General features: G+C 35.6%; 1 protein-coding gene and 1 long non-coding RNA gene across 7 annotated transcripts in view; both read right to left on the bottom strand.

Annotated features, from left to right (window-relative positions):
* Positions 1-20,300, bottom strand: part of LOC309608954 — a 1,139,914-nt gene that overhangs the window by 1,052,347 nt on the left and 67,267 nt on the right. The gene's annotated exons all lie outside the window — the stretch shown is intronic.
* PARPBP (PARP1 binding protein) overlaps positions 1-20,300 on the bottom strand; it is a gene marked incomplete at its 3' end in the record, with an annotated part of 112,005 nt that overhangs the window by 79,462 nt on the left and 12,243 nt on the right. For 5 of the 6 annotated variants that reach the window (XM_082349639.1, XM_082349641.1, XM_082349642.1 and 2 more), the window contains 2 exons: positions 18,393-18,626; positions 13,063-13,170 (listed from right to left, as the gene is read on the bottom strand). In XM_082349639.1, coding sequence (XP_082205765.1) covers positions 13,063-13,170; positions 18,393-18,626 — 342 coding nt within the window. The remainder of the gene's footprint in view (positions 1-13,062; positions 13,171-18,392; positions 18,627-20,300) is intronic. The other variant, XM_082349640.1, reaches the window with a different exon arrangement.

The following is a 20,300-nucleotide window of genomic DNA, read 5'->3' as shown; positions in this document are numbered from 1 at the left end:
AAGTAAGTCAGAAAGAGAAAAACAAATATTGTATATTAACGCATGTATGTGGAACCTAGAAAAATGGTACAGATGAACCGGTTTGCAGGGCAGAAATTGAGACACAGATGTAGAGAACAAACGTATGGACACCAAGGGGGGAAAACCACGGTGGGGTGGGGATGGTAGTGTGCTGAATTGGGCAATTGGTATTGACATGTATACACTGATGTGTATAAAATTGATGACTAATTAGAACCTGCAGTATAAAAAAACAAACAAACAAACAAAACAACTAATACTAAACTTTCTTTGGGTTATTTGTATGGAAATATGTTAATATAAATGTTTCAGACATTACCTGAAATTTCTAAAAATCTTATATGTTCTGGTATAATGTTATAAGTCATAATTATAGTTATTACTTTAAAATGTATATCTCAGAAATAACTAAATTTCCTTGTCAAATGCATTATTATGAACTTTCATCAAATCTTTAACCGTGGTCATTTTTAAGTCTTTTGTCATTTACAGACGGTTCTGGGTGTACTCTGATGCTTTTGCAAAAATGTTCCTATAAAAGAGTTTCATCTTCAAGGAATTCATGGAAAAGACTCTGACAAGTACAGGTTTCTGGTAACTGACTATACTGCTGACCTGAATGAATAAGCATTTTCAGAACTCTAATGGAAAACTGATGAATTCATAAAAGTGCTAACAAAAGATCAAGATAAAAAAAATTAATTACATGGGACTGAGTGAACTGATGAGGATGATTATAATTTTTGTGACTTTCTGTTTGAATTAAAAAAAAGAAAGAAAGAAGGAAAGAAAGAGGGAAAGAGAGAAAGAGAGAGAGAGAGAGAGAAAGAGAGACGGAAGGAAGGAGGGAGGGAGGAAGGAAGGGAGGGAGGAAGGAAGGAAGGAAGCAAGGAAGGAAAGGAGGAAGGAAGGGAGAAAGAGAGAAAGAGAGGGAGGGAAGGGGGGAGGGAAGGGGGAGGGAGGGAGGGAGAGGGGAAGGAAGGAAGAAAGGAAGGGAGAAAGAAAGAAAGAAAGAAAGGAAGGAAGGGAGGGAGAAAGAAAGGAAGAAAGAAAGAAAAGGAAGAAGAGAGTCTTCTAGTAGTGAGTTGAATACTTGGGGAGGCACAAAAATCTTTAAGAACCCTAGGTTACCATTAATGCTAGAGAAACAGAGAGTAATAAATGAAATGTTTTTCAGCATTTTTTGAAAGTTTTTTTTTCTTCTTTAAATAAGTAGTATATTACTCTCTGGGGACTCAACTTACCCTCATACTACTCCTGAAACTGGAAGATTATTTTATAGGGTAGAACATACTACTGCTAATATTAAGTATTATTGTTGTTATTGTTATTACTATTATTATTAATAGTAGTAGGTTACTTTTCATATTTAAAGTGCTTTCACATATATTTAAAAAAAAAGATATGTCCTAAAATTTTATAAAATAAGGTATAACATAGTTTTCTGCTTTATTTCAAAAGTCCTTTTATCTTTACTTTCACAGTAAATCATAATACTTCATGTGAATCTATAATATAAAGTTTCCATTTTAACGTCACAGTGCAATAGTCTGTCTAAAACATACAAGAAGCATGACACAATTTCCCAAAAATCAAAGCAGAGGAAAGAGATACTCACATTGTAATCAGAAATTCCTTTACTCTTTCTACATTTAATTTCATGCAATCTCTGTTTCACTGTGCTTCTGCTGTCCAAAAATAATGAGAGTTTACTAATATGTATATGTCTGATCCTTATTGGGTACAAAACCAGGGCTTAAACTCCCACATCTACCACTTGTTCTTAAAGACTAGCAAATTCTGTCCTTCTGATCTGTGATGTTAGGCAAACATCAGGGAAAAACATCTTGGAGTCCTCACAGTTAGAGTGTTTCTTTTAACTCATGGCTGCAATTGGAAATCTATCCCTATCATTATGGTCAGATAACATGGCAGTTATGGTTTCCCTGCTCTTGTATTTGCAAGTGGGTTTTAAAGAGGCTCTCTGGAAAAGCATTCCACATAAATACAGTTATGATGTCCAGAAGCAAGGGCTTAAATTGAAAAAATCCACAAGATTGAAGCTTTTACCCAGATACCAAAAATAAAGATACTGTTCCATTTATCTGTTTAATAAACTGATTCTATCCATACCACAAAATATTTGCAATGTTTGTTTAGAAGTTGAACAATTTTATTTAAGCTTTTTGACAACTTCAAGTTTCTTTTCCTAACCCTTAACTATTACTGAAATGCGTATGTTCAATCTCAATTTGAATAAAGTCAGTTTTTCTAAACTGATATTAAAGTTTATGCAAGTATTGTTTTTATTTGTCAACAAATAAATTCTTACATATAATGAACAAAAAAGATTGGACTAGAACTAATATACTCGTAGAAATTTTTTATTTAACTGATTATTTTCTTTTCAGGCCTTTATTCTGTTTTTCCCTTCATTACTTCAGAATTTCTAAAGCAATAGTTTAGTACCTCAGGGAAAAATAAAATAAAGTAAAATAAAATAAGGAAACAAAAATATTGTTTCTGCAGTCCATTTCATTCATCTGCTTGAGGAACTGGTGTAACATTAGTAAGCATTTGGTGATCAAAATATATCTTTTTAAATTTTTTTTTTTTTTGGACTTACATTTATTGATTGATTGATTGATTGCTGTGTTGGGTCTTTGTTTCTGTGCTAGGGCTTTCTCTAGTTGCGGCAAGCGGGGGCCACTCTTCATTGCGGTGCGCGGGCCTCTCACCATCGCGGCCTCTCCCATTGCGGAGCACAGGCTCCAGACGCACAGGCTCAGCAGCTGTGGCTCACGGGCTCAGCTGGTCCGCGGCATGTGGGATCTTCCCAGACCAGGGCTCGAACCCGTGTCCCCTGCATTAGCAGGCAGATTCTCAACCACTGTGCCACCAGGGAAGCCCCAAAATATATCTTTTTAAGACTGCAGCCCAAAAAGTCACTTTGGAATTTTAATAGGAATAAAATACTTTGCAAAAGAAAAATCAGAAGTCTGCAAGTAACAGAAAAATGGTTGAGAGGATGGCTGCTATTTCAATAGTCCTCATAAAATCTAATCCATCAGCTAACTGGTAGATAAAATTCTCTTAGGAAATATAATCCAAAAAGGCAAAAGATAAAAGTAGAGGATTAACACCACAAAACTACCATTGTTTTTTAAATGAGAAAACTATATGCTTACAATGAAGACCCTTCAGTTTCTATATACTGTAGTTCTTTTTCATGGCTATCCCTTTAAGATTTTTTTTATCATAAAATAAGTTTATTGATGATAACTTTATATAATTTACCGTTGGTATTTGATGTTACAAACATTAGGGTGTTTGAGATATGCAGGATCCTTATATCAATATGTAACTGGGGACTTTCCTGGTGGTGCAGTGGTTAAGAATCAGCCTGCCAATGCAGGAGACACGGGTTCCATCCCTGGTCCGGGAAGATCCCACATGCCGTGGAGCAACTAAGCTCATGCGCCACAACTACTGAGTCTGTGCTCTAGAGCCTGCGAGCCACAACTATTGAAGTCCGCACGCCTAGAGCCCGTGCTCCGCAATGAGAAGCCATCTCAATGAGAAGCCCGTGCACCGCAATGAAGAGTAGCCCCCGCTCTCTGCAACTAGAGAAAGCGCGCGCCCAGCAACGAAGACCCAACACAGCCAAAAATAAATAATAAATAAATAAATGTAACTGGCATAAACCCCATTATTTGAGCTCTCTTAATTGCTTCCGTAATTTCTTTTTGTTTCTTCCACTAAGACCTATTATGTCCCTTCCATAAATTCATCTAGTAAATGGAGAAATAAACTGAGAAAAAAGCTGTACATTCTTATAATCTACCCATGTTCCACACAAGATACATTTTCTATGAGGCTCCTTATAAGGATTTTCCATTGGAATGGGCAGGTCCTCATTGCTGGTTATTTAGGTCATTTTAAATGTACAAATTAGTTCATTCCTCTTAAATAAAAGGCACAATAACAATTATTGTTTCCTCCCCGTAGCCTGTAAGAATGTACTCCTAAAAAAAAAAAAAAAAAAAAGAGTGTACTCCTGAAGTATCACTGAGAAAAGACCACGCAATTTGGTAAACATCTTGTCAAGGTAGGAGAAACAAACAATGAGAATGTAAGCAATAAATGAATGTAAAGCAACAGAAAACAGTTACAATCACTAAAAGAAACCATGCCTAAGCAGGAAACAATCAAAGGTGGGCTTGGGATACTTTCTTGTACCAGAAAAGAGGGAAGTGCTCAAAAGTCTAATAGGGCCTGTAAAAAAGATACAGAAGCCAGCTTGAAGGGGACCCCTACATTTTAGCATCAAAGATTAATGAGTAATTGATTTTAAAACTCTGAATAAATAAAAATCCATGAGTCCATAGTAATGTAAACACACATAAAAAGAGAAACATAAACAGAAATAAAAACATCTAATTTTCTTCCTATAAGTAACTATTACACTAACTCCTAAACTGGTAATTAAAGAGAAAGAATTAAGTAGTGACCCTGCCATTTTTAGGGAACTGTACTTCATCCCAGTTAATAAGATAAAGATCTTCTTTACTGAGAAATGGCAGCAAATTAGTGTAAAGACATGATAGAGTTGGAAAGTAACCATTCTGCAAACTCTAAAGAAATAACTGATTCAGACAAGGATCATCAGTGCATGCTCAAAACCATTCGGTGAAAGGTTGCTGGGAAACAGTGTCAGAGTATCACTAGATCTTTTTTGACAGCAGAAGAAAAACTACATCTTTATATTGGGAAGACCTCACAAATTCAGGATAACTTGAGTTTGTGTCTCCTAGTGTGATACAAAATGAAATACTCAGCATCAGTTATGAAGTATTTCATAGATTAGATTGCTCAGTCTAAGCAAGCATTTAGATGTTTCCAGTTTATTGGAAATAGAGGAACAAGTTAAATAATACCAATATGAACTCAACAGATAAATAACAAGAGAAAAAAAAACCTGAGGAGAATTCTAAGAGTCTAAAGAGACATAAAACCCATTACAGGGACAAATGGAGAAATCTGAATAGGGAAAATAGTAAATGAATGATATTAGGGAATACTTCAGTTTTCTTATATATGATAATGGTATTGTGGTTCTGTCCTTATTTTCAGGAAGGGATATACTGAAGAATTTTAGGGATTAAGTGTCATGATGTCAGCAATTTAACTTTCAAATAGGAAAGAAAAAATATGAGATGCAGATATAAACTACATTATTAAGTCTAAGAAGTAGGTATACAAGTATTTGAGAGAGTGATCAAATACATTTTTAAAAGTGCAATCTGGGGAATTCCCTGGCTGTCCAGTGGTTAGGACTCCACGCTTTCACTGCCAAGGGCCGGGGTTCAATTCCTGGTTGAGGAACTAAGATCCCACAAGCCTCGCTGTGAGACCAAAAAAAAAAAAAAATTGCTATCTGTAGAGCATGGGACTTAAGGGAGAATCTGCCTTAGCAATGTTTCCAGAAAATAAAGAAAGTGATTCATCAAATGCATTAACTTACTGGAGCATTTGACTTGGAAGTAGGCATGTTCTAGATGTTTTACATAACATATTTTTATTTATTTTTTGAATTTAATTTTATTTATTTTTTAATACAGCGGGTTCCTATTAGTCACCCATTTTACACACATCAGTGTATACATGTCAATCCCAATCACCCAATTCATCACACCACCCCCCCACTTTCCCCCCCTTGGTGTCCATACATTTGTTCTCTATATCTGTGTCTCAATTTCTGTCCTGCAAACCAGTTCATCTGTATCATTTTTCTAGGTTCCACATACATGTGTTAATATACGATATTTCTTTTTCTCTTTGACTTACTTCACTCTGTATGACAGTCTCTAGATCCATCCAACTCTCTACAAATGACCCAATTTTGTTCCTTTTTATAGCTGGGTACTATTCCATTGTATATATGTGCCACATCTTCTTTTTTTTTTTTTTAAACATCTTTATTGAAGTATAATTGCCTTACAATGGTGTGTTAGCTTCTGCTTTATAACAAAGTGAATCAGTTATACATATACAATATGTTCCCATTTCTCTTCCCTCTTGCATCTCCCTCCCTCCCACCCTCCCCATCCCACCCCTCTAGGTGGTCACAAAGCACCGAGCTGATCTCCCTGTGCTATGCGGCTGCTTCCCACTAGCTATCGATTTTACATTTGGTAGTGTATATATGTCCATACCACTCTCTCACCCTGTCACATCTTACCCCTCCCCCTCCCCATATCCTCAAGTCCATTCTCTAGTAGGTCTGTGTCTTTATTCCGGTCTTGCCACTAGGTTCTTCATGGCCTTTTTTTTTTTTTTTTTTTTTTTCTCCTTAGATTCCATATATATGTGTTAGCATACTGTATTTGTTTTTCTCTTTCTGACTTACTTCACTCTGTATGACAGACTCTAACTCCATCCACCTCATTACAAATACCTCCATTTCATTTCTTTTTATGGCTGAGTAATATTCCATTGTATATATGTGCCACATCTTCTTTATCCATTCATCTGTCGATGGGCATTTAGGTTGTTTCCATGACCTGGCTATTGTAAATAGTGCTGCAATGAACATGGGGGTGCATGACTCTTTCTGAATTATGGTTTTCTCTGGGTATATGTCCAGTAGTGGGATTGCTGGGTGATATGGTAATTCTATTTTTAGTTCTTTAAGAAACCTCCATACTGTTCTCCATAGTGGCTGTATCAATTTACATGCCCACCAACAGTGCAAGAGGGTTCCCTTTTCTCCACACCCTCTCCAGCATTTGTTGCTTGTAGATTTTCTGATGATGCCCATTCTAACTGGTGTGAGGTGATGCCTCATTGTAGTTTTGATTTGCATTTCTTTAATAATTAGTGATGTTGAGCAGCTTTTCATGTGCTTCTTGGCCATCTGTATGTCTTCTTTGGAGAAATGTCTATTTAGGTCTTCTGCCCATTTTTGGATTGGGTTGTTTGTTGCTTTAATATTGAGCTGCATGAGTTGTTTATATATTTTGGAGATTAATCCTTTGTCCATTGATTTGTTTGCAAATATTTTCTCCCATTCTGAGGGTTGTCTTTTCATCTTGTTTATGGTTTCCTTTGCTGTGTAAAAGCTTTTTAGTTTCATTAGGTCCCATTTGTTTATTTTTGTGTTTATTTCCATTACTCTAGGAGGTGGATGAAAAAAGATCTTGCTGTGATTTATGTCAAAGAGTGTTCTTCCTATGTTTTCCTCTAAGAGTTTTATAGTGTCTGGTCTTACATTTAGGTCTCGAATCCATTTTGAGTTTATTTTTGTGTATGGTGTTAGGGAGTGTTCTAATTTCATTCTTTTACATGTAGCTGTCCAGTTTTCCCAGCACCACTTATTGAAGAGACTGTCTTTTCTCCATTGTATATCCTTGCCACCTTTGTCATAGATCAGTTGACCATAGGTGCGTGGGCTTATCTCTGGGCTTTCTATCCTGTTCCACAGATCTATGTTTCTGTTTTTGTGCCAGTACCATATTGTCTTGATTACTGTAGCTTTATAGTATAGTCTGAAGTCAGGGAGTCTGATTCCTCCAGCTCCGTTTTTTTCCCTCAAAACTGCTTTCGTTATTTGGAGTCTTTTGTGTCTCCATACAAATTTTAAGATTTTTTGTTCTACTTCCGCAAAAAATGCCATTGGTAATTTGATAGGGATTGCATTGAATCTGTAGATTGCTTTGGGTAGTACACTCATTTTCACAATATTGATTCTTCCAATCCAAGAACACAGTATATATCTCCATCTGTTGGTATCCTCTTTAATTTCTTTCATCAGTGTCTTATAGTTTTCTGCATACAGGTCTTTTGTCTCCCTAGGTAAGTTTATTCCTAGGTATTTTATTCTTTTTGTTGCAATGGTAAATGGAAGTGTTTCCTTGATTTCTCTTTCATCATTAGTGTATAAGAATGCAAGAGATTTCTGTGCATTAATTTTGTGTCCTGCAACTTTACCAAATTCATTGATTAGCTCTAGTAGTTTTCTGGTGGCATCTTTAGGATTCTCTATGTATAGTATCATGTCATCTGCAAACAGTGACAGTTTTACTTCTTCTTTTCCAATTTGTATTCCTTTTATTTCTTTTTCTTCTATGATTGCTGTGCCTAGGAGTTCCAAAACTATGTTGAATAATAGTGGTGAGAGTGGGCAACCTTGCCTTGTTCCTGATCTTAGAGGAAATGCTTTCAGTTTTTCACCATTGAGAAGGATGTTTGCTGTGGGTTTGTCATATGTGGCCTTTATTATGTTGAGGTAGGTTCCCTCTATGCCCACTTTCTGGAGAGTTTTTATCATAAATGGGTGTTGAATTTTGTCAAAAGCTTTTTCTGCATCTATTGAGATGATCATACGGTTTTTATTCTTCAATTTGTTACTATGGTGTATCAAACTGATTGATTTGCATATACTGAAGAATCGTTGCATCCCTGGGATAAATCCCACTTGATCATGGTGTATGATCCTTTTACTGTGTTGATGGATTCTGTTGCTAGTATTTTGTTCAGGATTTTTGCATCTATATTCATCAGTGATATTGGTCTGTAATTTTCTTTTTTTGTAGTATCTTGGCCTGGTTTTGGTATCAGGGTGATGGTGGCCTCATAGAATGAGTTTGGGAGTGTTCCTTCCTCCGCAAGATTTTGGAACACTTTGAGAAGGATGGGTATTAGCTCTTCTCTAAATGTTTGATAGAATTCACCTGTGAAGCCATCTGGTCCTGGACTTTTGTTTGTTGGAAGATTTTTAATCACAGTTTCAATTTCATTACTTGTGATTAGTCTGTTCATATTTTCAATTTCTTCCTGGTTCAGTCTTGGGAGGTTATACCTTTCTAAGAATTTGTCCATTTCTTCCAGGTTGTCCATTTTATTGGCACAGAATTTCTTGTAGTAATCTCTTAGGATGCTTTGTATTTCTGCAGTCTGTTGTAACTTCTCCTTTTTCATTTCTAATTTTATTGTTTTGAGTCCTCTCCCTCTTGGTGAGTCTGGCTAATGGGTTATCAATTTTGTTTATCCTCACAAAGAACCAGCTTTTAGTTTTATTGATCTTTGCTATTTTTTTCTTTGTTTCTATTTCATTTATTTCTGCTCTTATCTTTATGATTTCTTTCCTTCTGCTGACTTTGGGTTTTGTTTGTTCTTCTTTCTCTAGTTCCTTCAGGTGTAAAGTTAGCTTGTTTATTTTAGATTTTTCTTGTTTCTTGAGGTAGGCTTGTATAGCTATACACTTCCCTCTTAGAACTGCTTTTGCTGCATCCCACAGGTTTTGGATCGTCGTGTTTTCATTGTCATTTGTCTCTAGGTATTTTTTGATTTCCTCTTTGATTTCTCAGTGATCACTTGGTTATTTAGTAACGTACTGTTTAGCCTCCATGTGTTTGTGTTTTTTACGTTTTTTTCCCTGTAATTGATTTCTAATCTCATAGTGTTGTGGTCAGAAAAGACGCTTGATATGATTTCAATTTTCTTAAATTTACCGAGGCTTGATTTGTGACCCAAGATGTGATCTATCCTGGAGAATGTTCTGTGCTCACTTGAGAAGAAAGTGTGATCTTCTGTTTTTGGATGGAATGTCCTATAAATATCAATTAAATCTATGTGGTCTATTGTGTCATTTAAAGCTTGTGTTTCCTTATTAATTTTCTGTTTAGATGATCTGTCCATTGGTGTAAGTGACGTTTTAAAGTCCCCCACTATTATTGTGTCACTGTCGATTTCCTCTTTTACAGCTGTTAGCAGTTGCCTTATGTATTGAATGGCTCCTATGTTGGGTGCGTATATATTTATAATTGTTATATCATCTTCTTGGATTGATCCCTTGATCATTATGTAGTGTCATTCCTTGTCTCTTGTAACATACTTTATTTTAAACTCTATTTTATCTGATATGAGTATTACTATTCCAGCTTTCTTTTGATTTCCATTTGCATGGAATATCTTTTTCCATCCCCTCACTTTCAGTCTGTATGTGTCCCTAGGTCTGAAGTGGGTCTCTTGTAGACAGCATATAGATGGGTCTTGTTTTCATATCCATTCAGCAAGCCTGTGTCTTTTGGTTGGAGCATTTAATCCGTTCACGTTTAAGGTAATTATCGATATGTATGTTCCTATGACCATTTTCTTAATCGCTTTGGGTTTGTTTTTGTAGCTCCTTTTCTTCTCTTGTGTTTCCCACTTAGAGAAGTTCCTTTAGCATTTGTTGTAGAGCTGGTTTGGTGGTGCTGAATTCTCTTAGCTTTTGCTTGTCTGTAAAGCTTTTGATTTCTCCATCAAATCTGAATGAGATCCTTGCTGAGTAGAGTAATCTTGGTTGTAGGTTCTTCCCTTTCATCACTTTAAGTATATCATGCCACTCCCTTCTGCCTTGTAGAGTTTCTGCTGAGAAATCAGCTGTTAACCTTATGGGAGTTCCCTTGTATGTTATTTGCCGTTTTTCCCTTGCTGCTTTCAATAATTTTTCTTTGTCTTTAATTTTTGCCAATTTGATTACTATGTTTCTTGGAGTGTCTCTCCTTGGGCTTATGCTGTATGGGACTCATTGCACTTCCTGGACTTGGGTGGCTATTTCCTTTCCCATGTTAGGGAAGTTTTTGACTGTAATCTCTTCAAATATTTTCTTGGGTCCTTTCTCTCTCTCTTCTCCTTCTGGGACCCTTATAATGCGAATGTTGTTGCATTCAATGTTGTCCCAGAGGTCTTGTAGACTGTCTTCATTTCTTTTCATTCTTTTTTCTTTATTCTGTTCTGCAGCAGTGAATTCCACCCTTCTGTCTTCCAGGTCACTTATCCATTCTTGCCTCAGTTATTCTGCTATTGATTCCTTCTAGTGTATTTTTCATTTCAATTATTTTATTGTTCATCTCTGTTTGTTCTCTAATTCTTCTAGGTCTTTGTTAAACATTTCTTGCATCTTCTCAATCTTTGCCTCCATTCTTTTACCGAGGTCCTGGATCATCTTCACTATCATTATTCTGAATTCTTTTTCTGGAAGGTTGCCTATCTCCACTTCATTTAGTTGTTTTTCTGGGGTTTTATCTTTTTCCTTCATCTGGTAGATAGCCCTCTGCCTTTTCATCTTGTCTATCTTTCTATGAATGTGGTTTTTGTTCCACAGGCTGCAGGATTGTAGTTCTCCTTGCTTCTGCTGTCTGCCCTCTGGTGGATAAGGCTACCTAAGAGGCGTGTGCAAGTTTCCTGATGGGAGGGACTGATGGTGGGTAGAGCTGGATGTTGCTCTGGTGGGCAGAGCTCAGTAAAACCTTAATCTGCTTGCCTGCTGATGGGTGGGGCTGTGTCCCCTCCCCGTTGGTTGTTTGGCCTGAGGTGACCCAACACTGGAGCCTACCCGGGCTCTTTGGTGGGGCTAATGGCGGACGCTGGGAGGGCTCATGCCAAGGAGTACTTCCCAGCACTTCTGCTGCCAGTGTCCTTGTCCTCACGGTGAGACAGAGCCACCCCCCACCTCTGCAGGAGAACCCTCAACACTAGCAGGTAGGTCTGGTTCAGTCTCTGTTGGGTCACTGCTCCTTCCCCTGGGTCCCAATGCACACACTACTTTGTGTGTGCCCTCCAAGAGTGGAGTCTCTGTTTCCCCCAGTCCTGTCGAAGTCCTGCAATCAATTCCCACTAGGCTTCAAAGTCTGATTCTCTAGGAATTCCTCCTCCCGTTGCCGGACCCCCAGGTTCTGAAGCCTGACGTGGGGCTCAGAGGCTTCACTCCAGTGGGTGGACTTCTGTGGTATAAGTGTTCTCCAGTTTGTGGGTCACCCCAGCAGGTATGGGATTTGATTTTATTGTGATTGTGCCCCTCCTACCATCTCATTGTGGCTTCTCCTTTGTCTTTGGATGTGGGGTATCCTTTTTGGTGAGTTCCAGTGTCTTCCTGTCTATGATTTTTCAGCAGTTAGTTGTGATTCCAGTGTTCTCGCAAGAGGGAGTGAGAGCACGTCCTTCTACTCCGCCATCTTGAACCAATCTCACATAACATATTTTTATATATGCTCTTTCCAGTACTCTTTACCTTTCATCTTGTGAATGGTAATTTTACTAAGAAACTTTCATAAACACAACTCCCATGGTTAGTGAGGAATTACTACATGTATTTAGGTACCTAGAATAGTGTTCAGCTGAGGTTAATTATATTAAACCAAACCTGTACTACTTTTCTGTGGTTTGTTTGGACAACAAATCCTGTTATCAGAACTCATGATGCATCAGCTATTCTACTGCAAAGAGTAGAAACAGATTTTTTAAAGAGTAGAGAACACAACATATTTTCCTAAGAATCAACCATTTAAAATGCTAACTGTGGGACCTCCTTGGTAGCACAGAGGTTAAGGATCTGCCTGCCAATGCGGGGGACACGGGTTCAAGCCCTGGTCTGGGAAGATCCCACATGCCGTGCAGCAACTAAGCCCACGCACCACAACTACTGAGCCTGTGCTCTAGAGCCCGCATCCCACAACTACTGAGCCCGTGTGCCACAACTACTGCAGCCCGTGTGCCAAGAGCCCATGCTCTGCAACAAGAGAAGCCACCGCAATGAGAAGCCCACACACCGCAAGCAAGAGTAGCCCCCACTCACCACAACTAGAGAAAGCCAGTGCGCACAGCAACAAAGACCCAACACGGCCAAAAATAAATAAATAAATAAATAAATAAGCATATTACTAAATGAAAAAAAGTAAAATAAAATACTAACTGTGAAGTATACCAAATGCAAAAATTCAGAGAACTCTGGCAACCTGTACTGTCCACTACTTTTCCGATAGTTAGTGATACCTATTTTTGCACAGTGCCTGTTACCATGGCCCAAAACCATGAATAAACTGATTATTATCATGCTCTTGCCAGTCTCCAATGTACTACTCTTCACAAATTTTTTTTATTTAAGCAAATTTAAAACTTTTTAAAAATTAAAAAATAAAAAGTAACTGTAACATACAAACTCATAGTGATTTGAAGAGGATCATATCCTGCTTTTATTTACTCACAATTTAGCCATACCTTTTCATTATCCTGGTTGTGTTTACTCATTGGTGACACTGGTTCAGAAAAATCAGTTTCATCATCTACTGCATACTGTCTGCCAGACAGAAAATCCCCTAGTTGACTCTGTAAGAAATAGAAGATGTTACTAACAAAATGCTACGCCAACTGTAAAAAATATTTCACACCTAGCTCTACTTAGTGTCTCTGATGTTCCAGTGTACAGCACATTACCTGGCTTCTGTTGGCAGTCCATAATATACATGGAATTAAATTTCCTAACAATCTGTTTCCAATGGCACCTGTACTCAAAGAGTTTTACAAGTTCAGGGTTAAAAGATGACCTTGGAAATTTCATCTGAGCCTTTTATTTGTATGGAAGAAAGTCTTAGCTAATGGCCACAATAAATGCTTCATTTTGGAATATACATAAGTAAATCTATTTTCCTAAGCACCACAATATTTCAAACAAAATAAGAGTTTCCATGAAAAAATAATTTATAAAGTGATATTTGCTTTCAGCCTGACACACTACTCAACATCTCCATATTATTTCATTTATTCTAAGGGACTGAAGATTATACAGGTATGTACAAACACAAACACACACACAATTCCTAATAAGTAAACTTGAAGGAAAGGGACAAACTGAATTAACAAAGCCCAGTGAGATACTGCAAAATTATAACTAAAGTAACTCACCAATATATACTCCTTAAAAAGAAATAGCATTTGCCACAATTCTACTGATATGATAGATAAGCTGGTACTCATAAAGAGTTAATCAAGAGATGAAAAAAAAAAAAAAACAAACTAGAAAGCCTAGGATTTTGTTGTTTATAACATATACAATTTTTCAATCTCAAAATTCAAGATCACCAAAATAAGAATTTACTATTTATCAAATTTTGAATAATGGTAGTCCTCACACTTGTGGTCTTATGTTTTCAGAAGAGATGCTGAAAGCAAAGTTTTATTTTTCCATAAACACAATATTATTTTTAGAAATGGGAGAATATTACCTTCTAGTTAAAAAACGTTTTCATATTTAATTACATGCAAAGTACATTATTCTAGATCAGTTCATTGGGTGTCAAAGTATGGTCCAAGTACTTCTGAGGTCCTTAAGACCCATTCAGGGGATCTGGGAAGTCCTCCTTTTCCAACTATGTATCAATGTGAATCTGAATTTTCTTGATATACTTCAATCAAACTAACTTACCAAATAGAAGCAGACATGTGAATCCAGGTATTTTCTATCACACATGATATTAAAGATACTCATAAAAATGTAAAACAATGTCACTATTCTCACAATTTTTTTCTTTTTGGAAAATAAAGTTATTCTTCATAACATGTTATTCATATTAAAATGTAATAGGTTGAATATCAGTATTTTAATAACTGATAAACATTTTAAACATTTGTCAATTTTAATTTTTAATATGGAAAATATCAATAGATATAATCCACATAAACAAAATCTCCTTCTGGTCCTAAATAATTGTTAGTGTAAAGCGGTTCCTAGACCTCAAAGTTAGACAAGGACTCTAGATAATATAGCATAAAGCTTTCTGAGGCAAGATAAAAATCACAATATATTTGCTGTGATACACTATTAATTTCACTGATTTGTATCTTTACTGATTTGACAGGTTGTTACTCACTGTATTTTTATCCTCTTATTAATTTGGAAGATGTACAGTATTTTTCCATTCCATTAATAGTTACCTTTACTCTCCCTGTACTCAAATCAGACCCATATTTCTCTATCCTTTTTTAAAAGTGATAATGCCTGCTACTTACCTCTAACAAACTACGAAGTTTAGCAGTTTTAATTCTAAACTAGTATCAGAATCTCTCTTAGTGTAAGTCTTCCATTTTAGCTCACATATTCCCAGTCCATCCTTATCATTTTAACTGCGCATACACACTCCAAGTTTTAGTGCTCACTACCATCTTTCCCTAGATAGACCGCTGCTCCAGTTCATCTGTTTAATTATTTGTCTTTGGAAAGGTAAATGCTTCACATGAGGTATGATGATGACATTCTTTAAATTTTTGCATATCCTCACAAATCCTTCCTTAACTTGGCTGATAAATGATATCTTGGTTGAGGATAGAATTCTTAGGTCACTTTCAGGACATGCTATTTAATTTTTTGTTCTTTTTAAATAACTTGTCCTTTCTGCCAGGAAATTAAGAGTTCAGGAATTTTACCAGGATATGTCTAGGTATGTGTCATTTCTCATCAATTCAGCCTGGAACTTCATAAACACTCCTTAGGAGACTCAGGAAAATATTTATTATAACAAATGTAGTTGTAACAAATATATGATTTATTTTATCATGGCCTCTTTTGCATCTGTTCTTTTTTCTCCTTCTGGAACTCCTAACGTTTATATGTTAAATCCTCTAGATCTAGCCTCCAAGTTTCTTAACTTTTCCCTCTTTGTTTCTTTATGTTTTTTACTCTGTGCTTTACTTATTGTACTTGACTTTCAGGATACTAATTTGAGTCTGAATTCATCTGTTACACTGAGAAAACTTTTCTTCTTTTTTTTAATGTCTAGAAAGTCTTATGTTTAGGTATATACTTGAATTTCCTTGAGTACTTATTATTTCGCTGGATTCAATTTGCTCTCATTCCCTTCGAGCAGCTCTATTTTGTTAGGCATGTGTGTTCTTAGCTGATTCATCTTTCTGGCCACTGAGACCCCTTAGGTGACCGTTGCTTCTCTTCACTGGCTCTTTGGGGCTCAGCTGACTGTTGAGGTACATTAAGTGATGACAGTTCTACAAGTAATGTCAGTTGAAATGGTCTCTACTCCTTATGGAGCAGCAGTGGAGAAATAAGCAAGCTGCCAGTCACCTGCTTAGGCAGAAAAAAAGTCTTCTTGTGGTCTCTCAAGCCTCACCAACAGTAAGACCATCCATTCAGCTACTTCGCAGCTTCTTGAGAGTAAAGGAACCCTGGCACACTCATAGAAGGCATTTATTGACCTTCCTCATATTTCTGAGGGCCGCTAAGCTCTTCTCAGGATCTACCACTTCTGCTCCTCAGCCCAGGTCTCTGATTTTGTCCTCCAGATAATTGCTCAGTTCATGAGAGCAATCTCTGTAACAATTCTCCCTACTTAGAGTCCAGTTAGAATCCAAGGACTTCTATGCTCCCAGATGCCCATGGGCCCTGCATCCATGTTCCTCAGGAGAGGAATTATAAAAGTAGGAAACAAAGGGGAAAGGGCTATCATTCAAATTATGTTCCCAGAACTTCCCTGTCTTACCTTTATCTTAATTCCTCTTAATTCTTACCTTATTTAGGCTACAATAAATCAAAACCAAAAAAGCTTATTAGGATCATGATATTTCAGGACCCTGAAATTCAGAAATGTTTAGAACTTTCTGATACGTATCTTTAGAGATATTTTTAGCATAAATTAGGGTTACATTTAGCATATTTTTGAAAAGTCGATCTAGGGATATTTTCCTGCTCACTTTTTCCTCACTGCAAATTTCCTTTGGTAACATAAGTATCAGAGATCAAGTTGTTAGCCTTCTAAGATTTAAATGCAGAAAATTTTCTACTTCATATATTGCCATCTCAGCAGTTCCCACTTCATTCCTGATGTTTTGCAAAGGAGACATATTGATATTTGGAGACAGAACTTCCTCAAATGTAGAACCTTACATATCTCACACTATAAGCTGATTCACTTAAATGAAGAAACTTATTAGAGGACTTATAGGCAAAGGATAAAATGAAAACAAAGACCTCAGGCAGATTATACTCTCACTGGCTTATCAGAAACTCATGTTTGTTGTTCCTGCAATCTAATACTTGTGTTTGATTAACCTCTCTAAATTGACTCTGTGAAAAGTAGTTAAAAATCGTCTCTACAGGTAAGCAAATAAAACATAACTAGAGAGGAATAAAAAAAACTGTCTTCACTCACAAGTGTCCTTATCATGGTGTGGGTGAGTATGTGTGGGTATGCATGTACAAGTGTGTGCGTGTATTTTGAGAAAGTTACAAAAAGGCAAAGGTTTCCATGACAGCCCAATGAGGCAAAGACAACAAACCGCCTGCCAGTATCCATTCTCCCCTTCTTCCTTAGTATCAGAGCTTGCTTTTTTCTTCTGGCATATTACTACCCAGAATAAAGACTATATTCTCCATCCTTGCTAGCATGTTGGTCTGGCCATATGACTAAGCTTTGGTTAATGAGATGGAAGCAAAAGAGCTACATCTCTTTCAAAGGAAAAGCGAGTACGGTGCTCCCTTACTACTTCCTGCTGCATGAAATGCTGATACAATGTCTGGAGCTCCAACAACTATCTTGGACCACAAATGATCCTGAGGGTAGAAGTCAAGAACTAAGATAGGAGAGCAGCCTGACAGTAAAATCCTAGGTACTATCTGATAACCATGAACTTATCATATCAGTCCTAGAGGCTAACCTTTTGACATCTGTTATAAAAGAATGAAACAAACTTCCATTGTCTTAAACAACTGTTATTGTGGAGGTTTCTATTCTAAGCAGACAAAACATTATTCTCAAGTATCAGATAGAAATATTTATAAAATATTTTAATATCTGAGGAAATCCAGTAAACATTTTCTTCTAGTATGGCTACAATTATTCTTTTATTACCACTGTTTAATTACCACTTTAGTGGCACTTGGTATATGTTAAGATAAAGAAACATATTTTCAATACTTTAAAACAAACTAGATATGTTCAAATATATTCTAAAACAGTTTATCAACTATAATGTAGACAAAACGAAACTGCAAGGGATGCTACTCCATTAACTTTAAAATTTATACTCCATAAAAAAAATAAGGCAGTGAATGTGTCTGCAAAAAAAAAGGAATAGTGTATTACCTCATGTATATTGCATCATACTATCCTCATGAAATGATACTCTATCTTAGTAAAAACTATTATTAATCCATAGAAAGAGTCATAGCAATCATTTATACAATATATGCCAAATGAACAGATTCACATTAAACCGAGAAAATAAAATACAAAATCAATCCCTGACATAATTCAAAAAGAAATCACGTACTTGGTACTGATTTATTAAAAATGTTTTGATCTAATAAGTAGCTGTTCTTATATTTCAACCAAATAATAACACAAATTCAACAAAATTTACCACCAAAATATTTCTCTCAAGTAATGACTAGCTTTCAAGTAGCTAAATTTTCCATTCTTAACATGATCCAAAAAGCAAAAGCATTATCAAGTTACTATAAATGCTGATCCATCATTTAAAGTAAAAATAAATCTAGCCAAATTTTAATTTGATTAAGATAAAATTATTTTAAAAATACTTACAGGAGATATGTTCGCATAATTTTCATAATTAGAAGTCAAAACATTACATTTTTTATAAACATCAATCATATCTAACATGTTACTGTTCTTTAAGAAATCATCATAAATCTTCCTAATGTTCTCATAATGGTCAATCACTTTCATATTTTCAACTGGTAAGTTCAATTTCTCATGTAGTAAGTATTTCCAGGTCAATAAGACATCGCTGAGAGAGACTGTAAATTCTCCACTGTACTGAAAGAGATAATGCCAAAAATAAAATGATAAAGTTGGATGCTAGATATTCATTAACTTACAATTAAGATAGAAAGTACAAACTGAATTTTGTCATAGAAAAGTCTACATTGGATTCCTGTGGATTTTAAAAGAACATCAAAGTTGAGCTATGGAATAATTTTAAAACCAGATATAAAAGAAAAAGATTTTGATGATTTTTAAAAATATGAACAACTATAATAAGTTTGCACATGACAAATTTAGCAAATATAGTCATCTTATTTCCTGAACTTCACTAAATTTCTTCTACCCAAAGTGGGGAGATGGGTGAGCGGTGAACTTAAGTGCTATTGACTGGGGGAACATTTGATTCTGTTAATACTTAGTTCCTTTTAGTTCTTTTTGCTAATGTATTTTTAACCTCTTATTTAAAACTGTCATGTCAAACTGAATTCCTACATATCACATTATTCCAAGTGTTAGTCTTAATGCATGAACATAAAAATTAAATTTTTAAAAATTATGTTTTATTTCATTATTATTTCAGAAAGCAAAATATCGGTGCTAAAATTTGGGGTCAGAAAAGAATTTTGAATCTTCCCTGCTCATCATCACACTAAACTATAACAAACAAGTGCTAAGAAGCCATAGTCAGGTTTCTTTCTATAAGTTGTCAGATGTTACTAATCAGGCAAAATTGTTCATTTTTTCCTCTTCTTCAATATCTACATGATAAATTATCTCAGTGGACATGTTGAAGATTTTTTTTAATTGACTGCATTCTGTTCCACTTAATATCTCAGATATTAATAATGGTGCCCTCCAAAACATGCTAGACCTAATTCAGTAAAAAAATTCTAACTACTCCTTTCTGTAGCATGAGTAACAAATATTTTTAAGTATCCACACGTGGTTTTGAGATACAGATTTTGCTGCCCTCTTCCATAGTTAATATGTTAGTAGTTTCTGCTAACACCAATATCTTTCCATTAATAGCATTTAAAAAATAGGTGCATATTTAAATAGTGCTAGTCATTGGAACTAAATTGTAACATCATCTTTAGCCAATGAAGAAGAATAGAAAGAAATCAAACAGAGCCAAATAATATATTATTTTCTACATATCTGACTCTTTCAAATCTCTGTATCTTTTATAAAGATATTTTCTAACTACTATCCAAATTTAAGACAAGGTGTCCAAACTGCCTTAAAATAATTAACTCTTTACTCAACCATATGGAGGCAACTAAGGAAATTATCTTTATTGTCCTTGGAGTAGAGACCTGTTATATAAAAATTATGAAAATTAATTACATTTCATGAAATTAGTTCAATGAACAACCAAAAGAATCAGTAACTCTCAAACACTGGACCCATAACCCAAATGTAAGACAGATTTGTAATATCTCAGCATTGCATCAAAATTGTATACTTTACTTCCCAATCTCACAAAGGTTACATACCATAAAATTTCCAAGTGGTATTTAAGTTAAATAAATCCAGTTATTTAGAGTTTCAAAACTAAATTGTGTTATCTCAAAAATTCCTAAAAATTATTTTGGTATAACATCCTTCATGTTAAAAATAAATTAAGATTTTGCCTAATATAAATGTACAAATCTCATCCCAATGACTATAACTAGTTAAAGTAAAACTATACAAGCTCTTGATCTTGTGAGAAAAGGTTTTGAC

Source organism: Balaenoptera borealis, assembly GCF_965194805.1.
Source record: "Balaenoptera borealis genome assembly, chromosome: 13".
NCBI lineage: Eukaryota > Metazoa > Chordata > Mammalia > Artiodactyla > Balaenopteridae > Balaenoptera > Balaenoptera borealis.
Note: the sequence above shows the minus strand (reverse complement) of the source record. Positions and strands in the feature narration are given on the sequence as shown.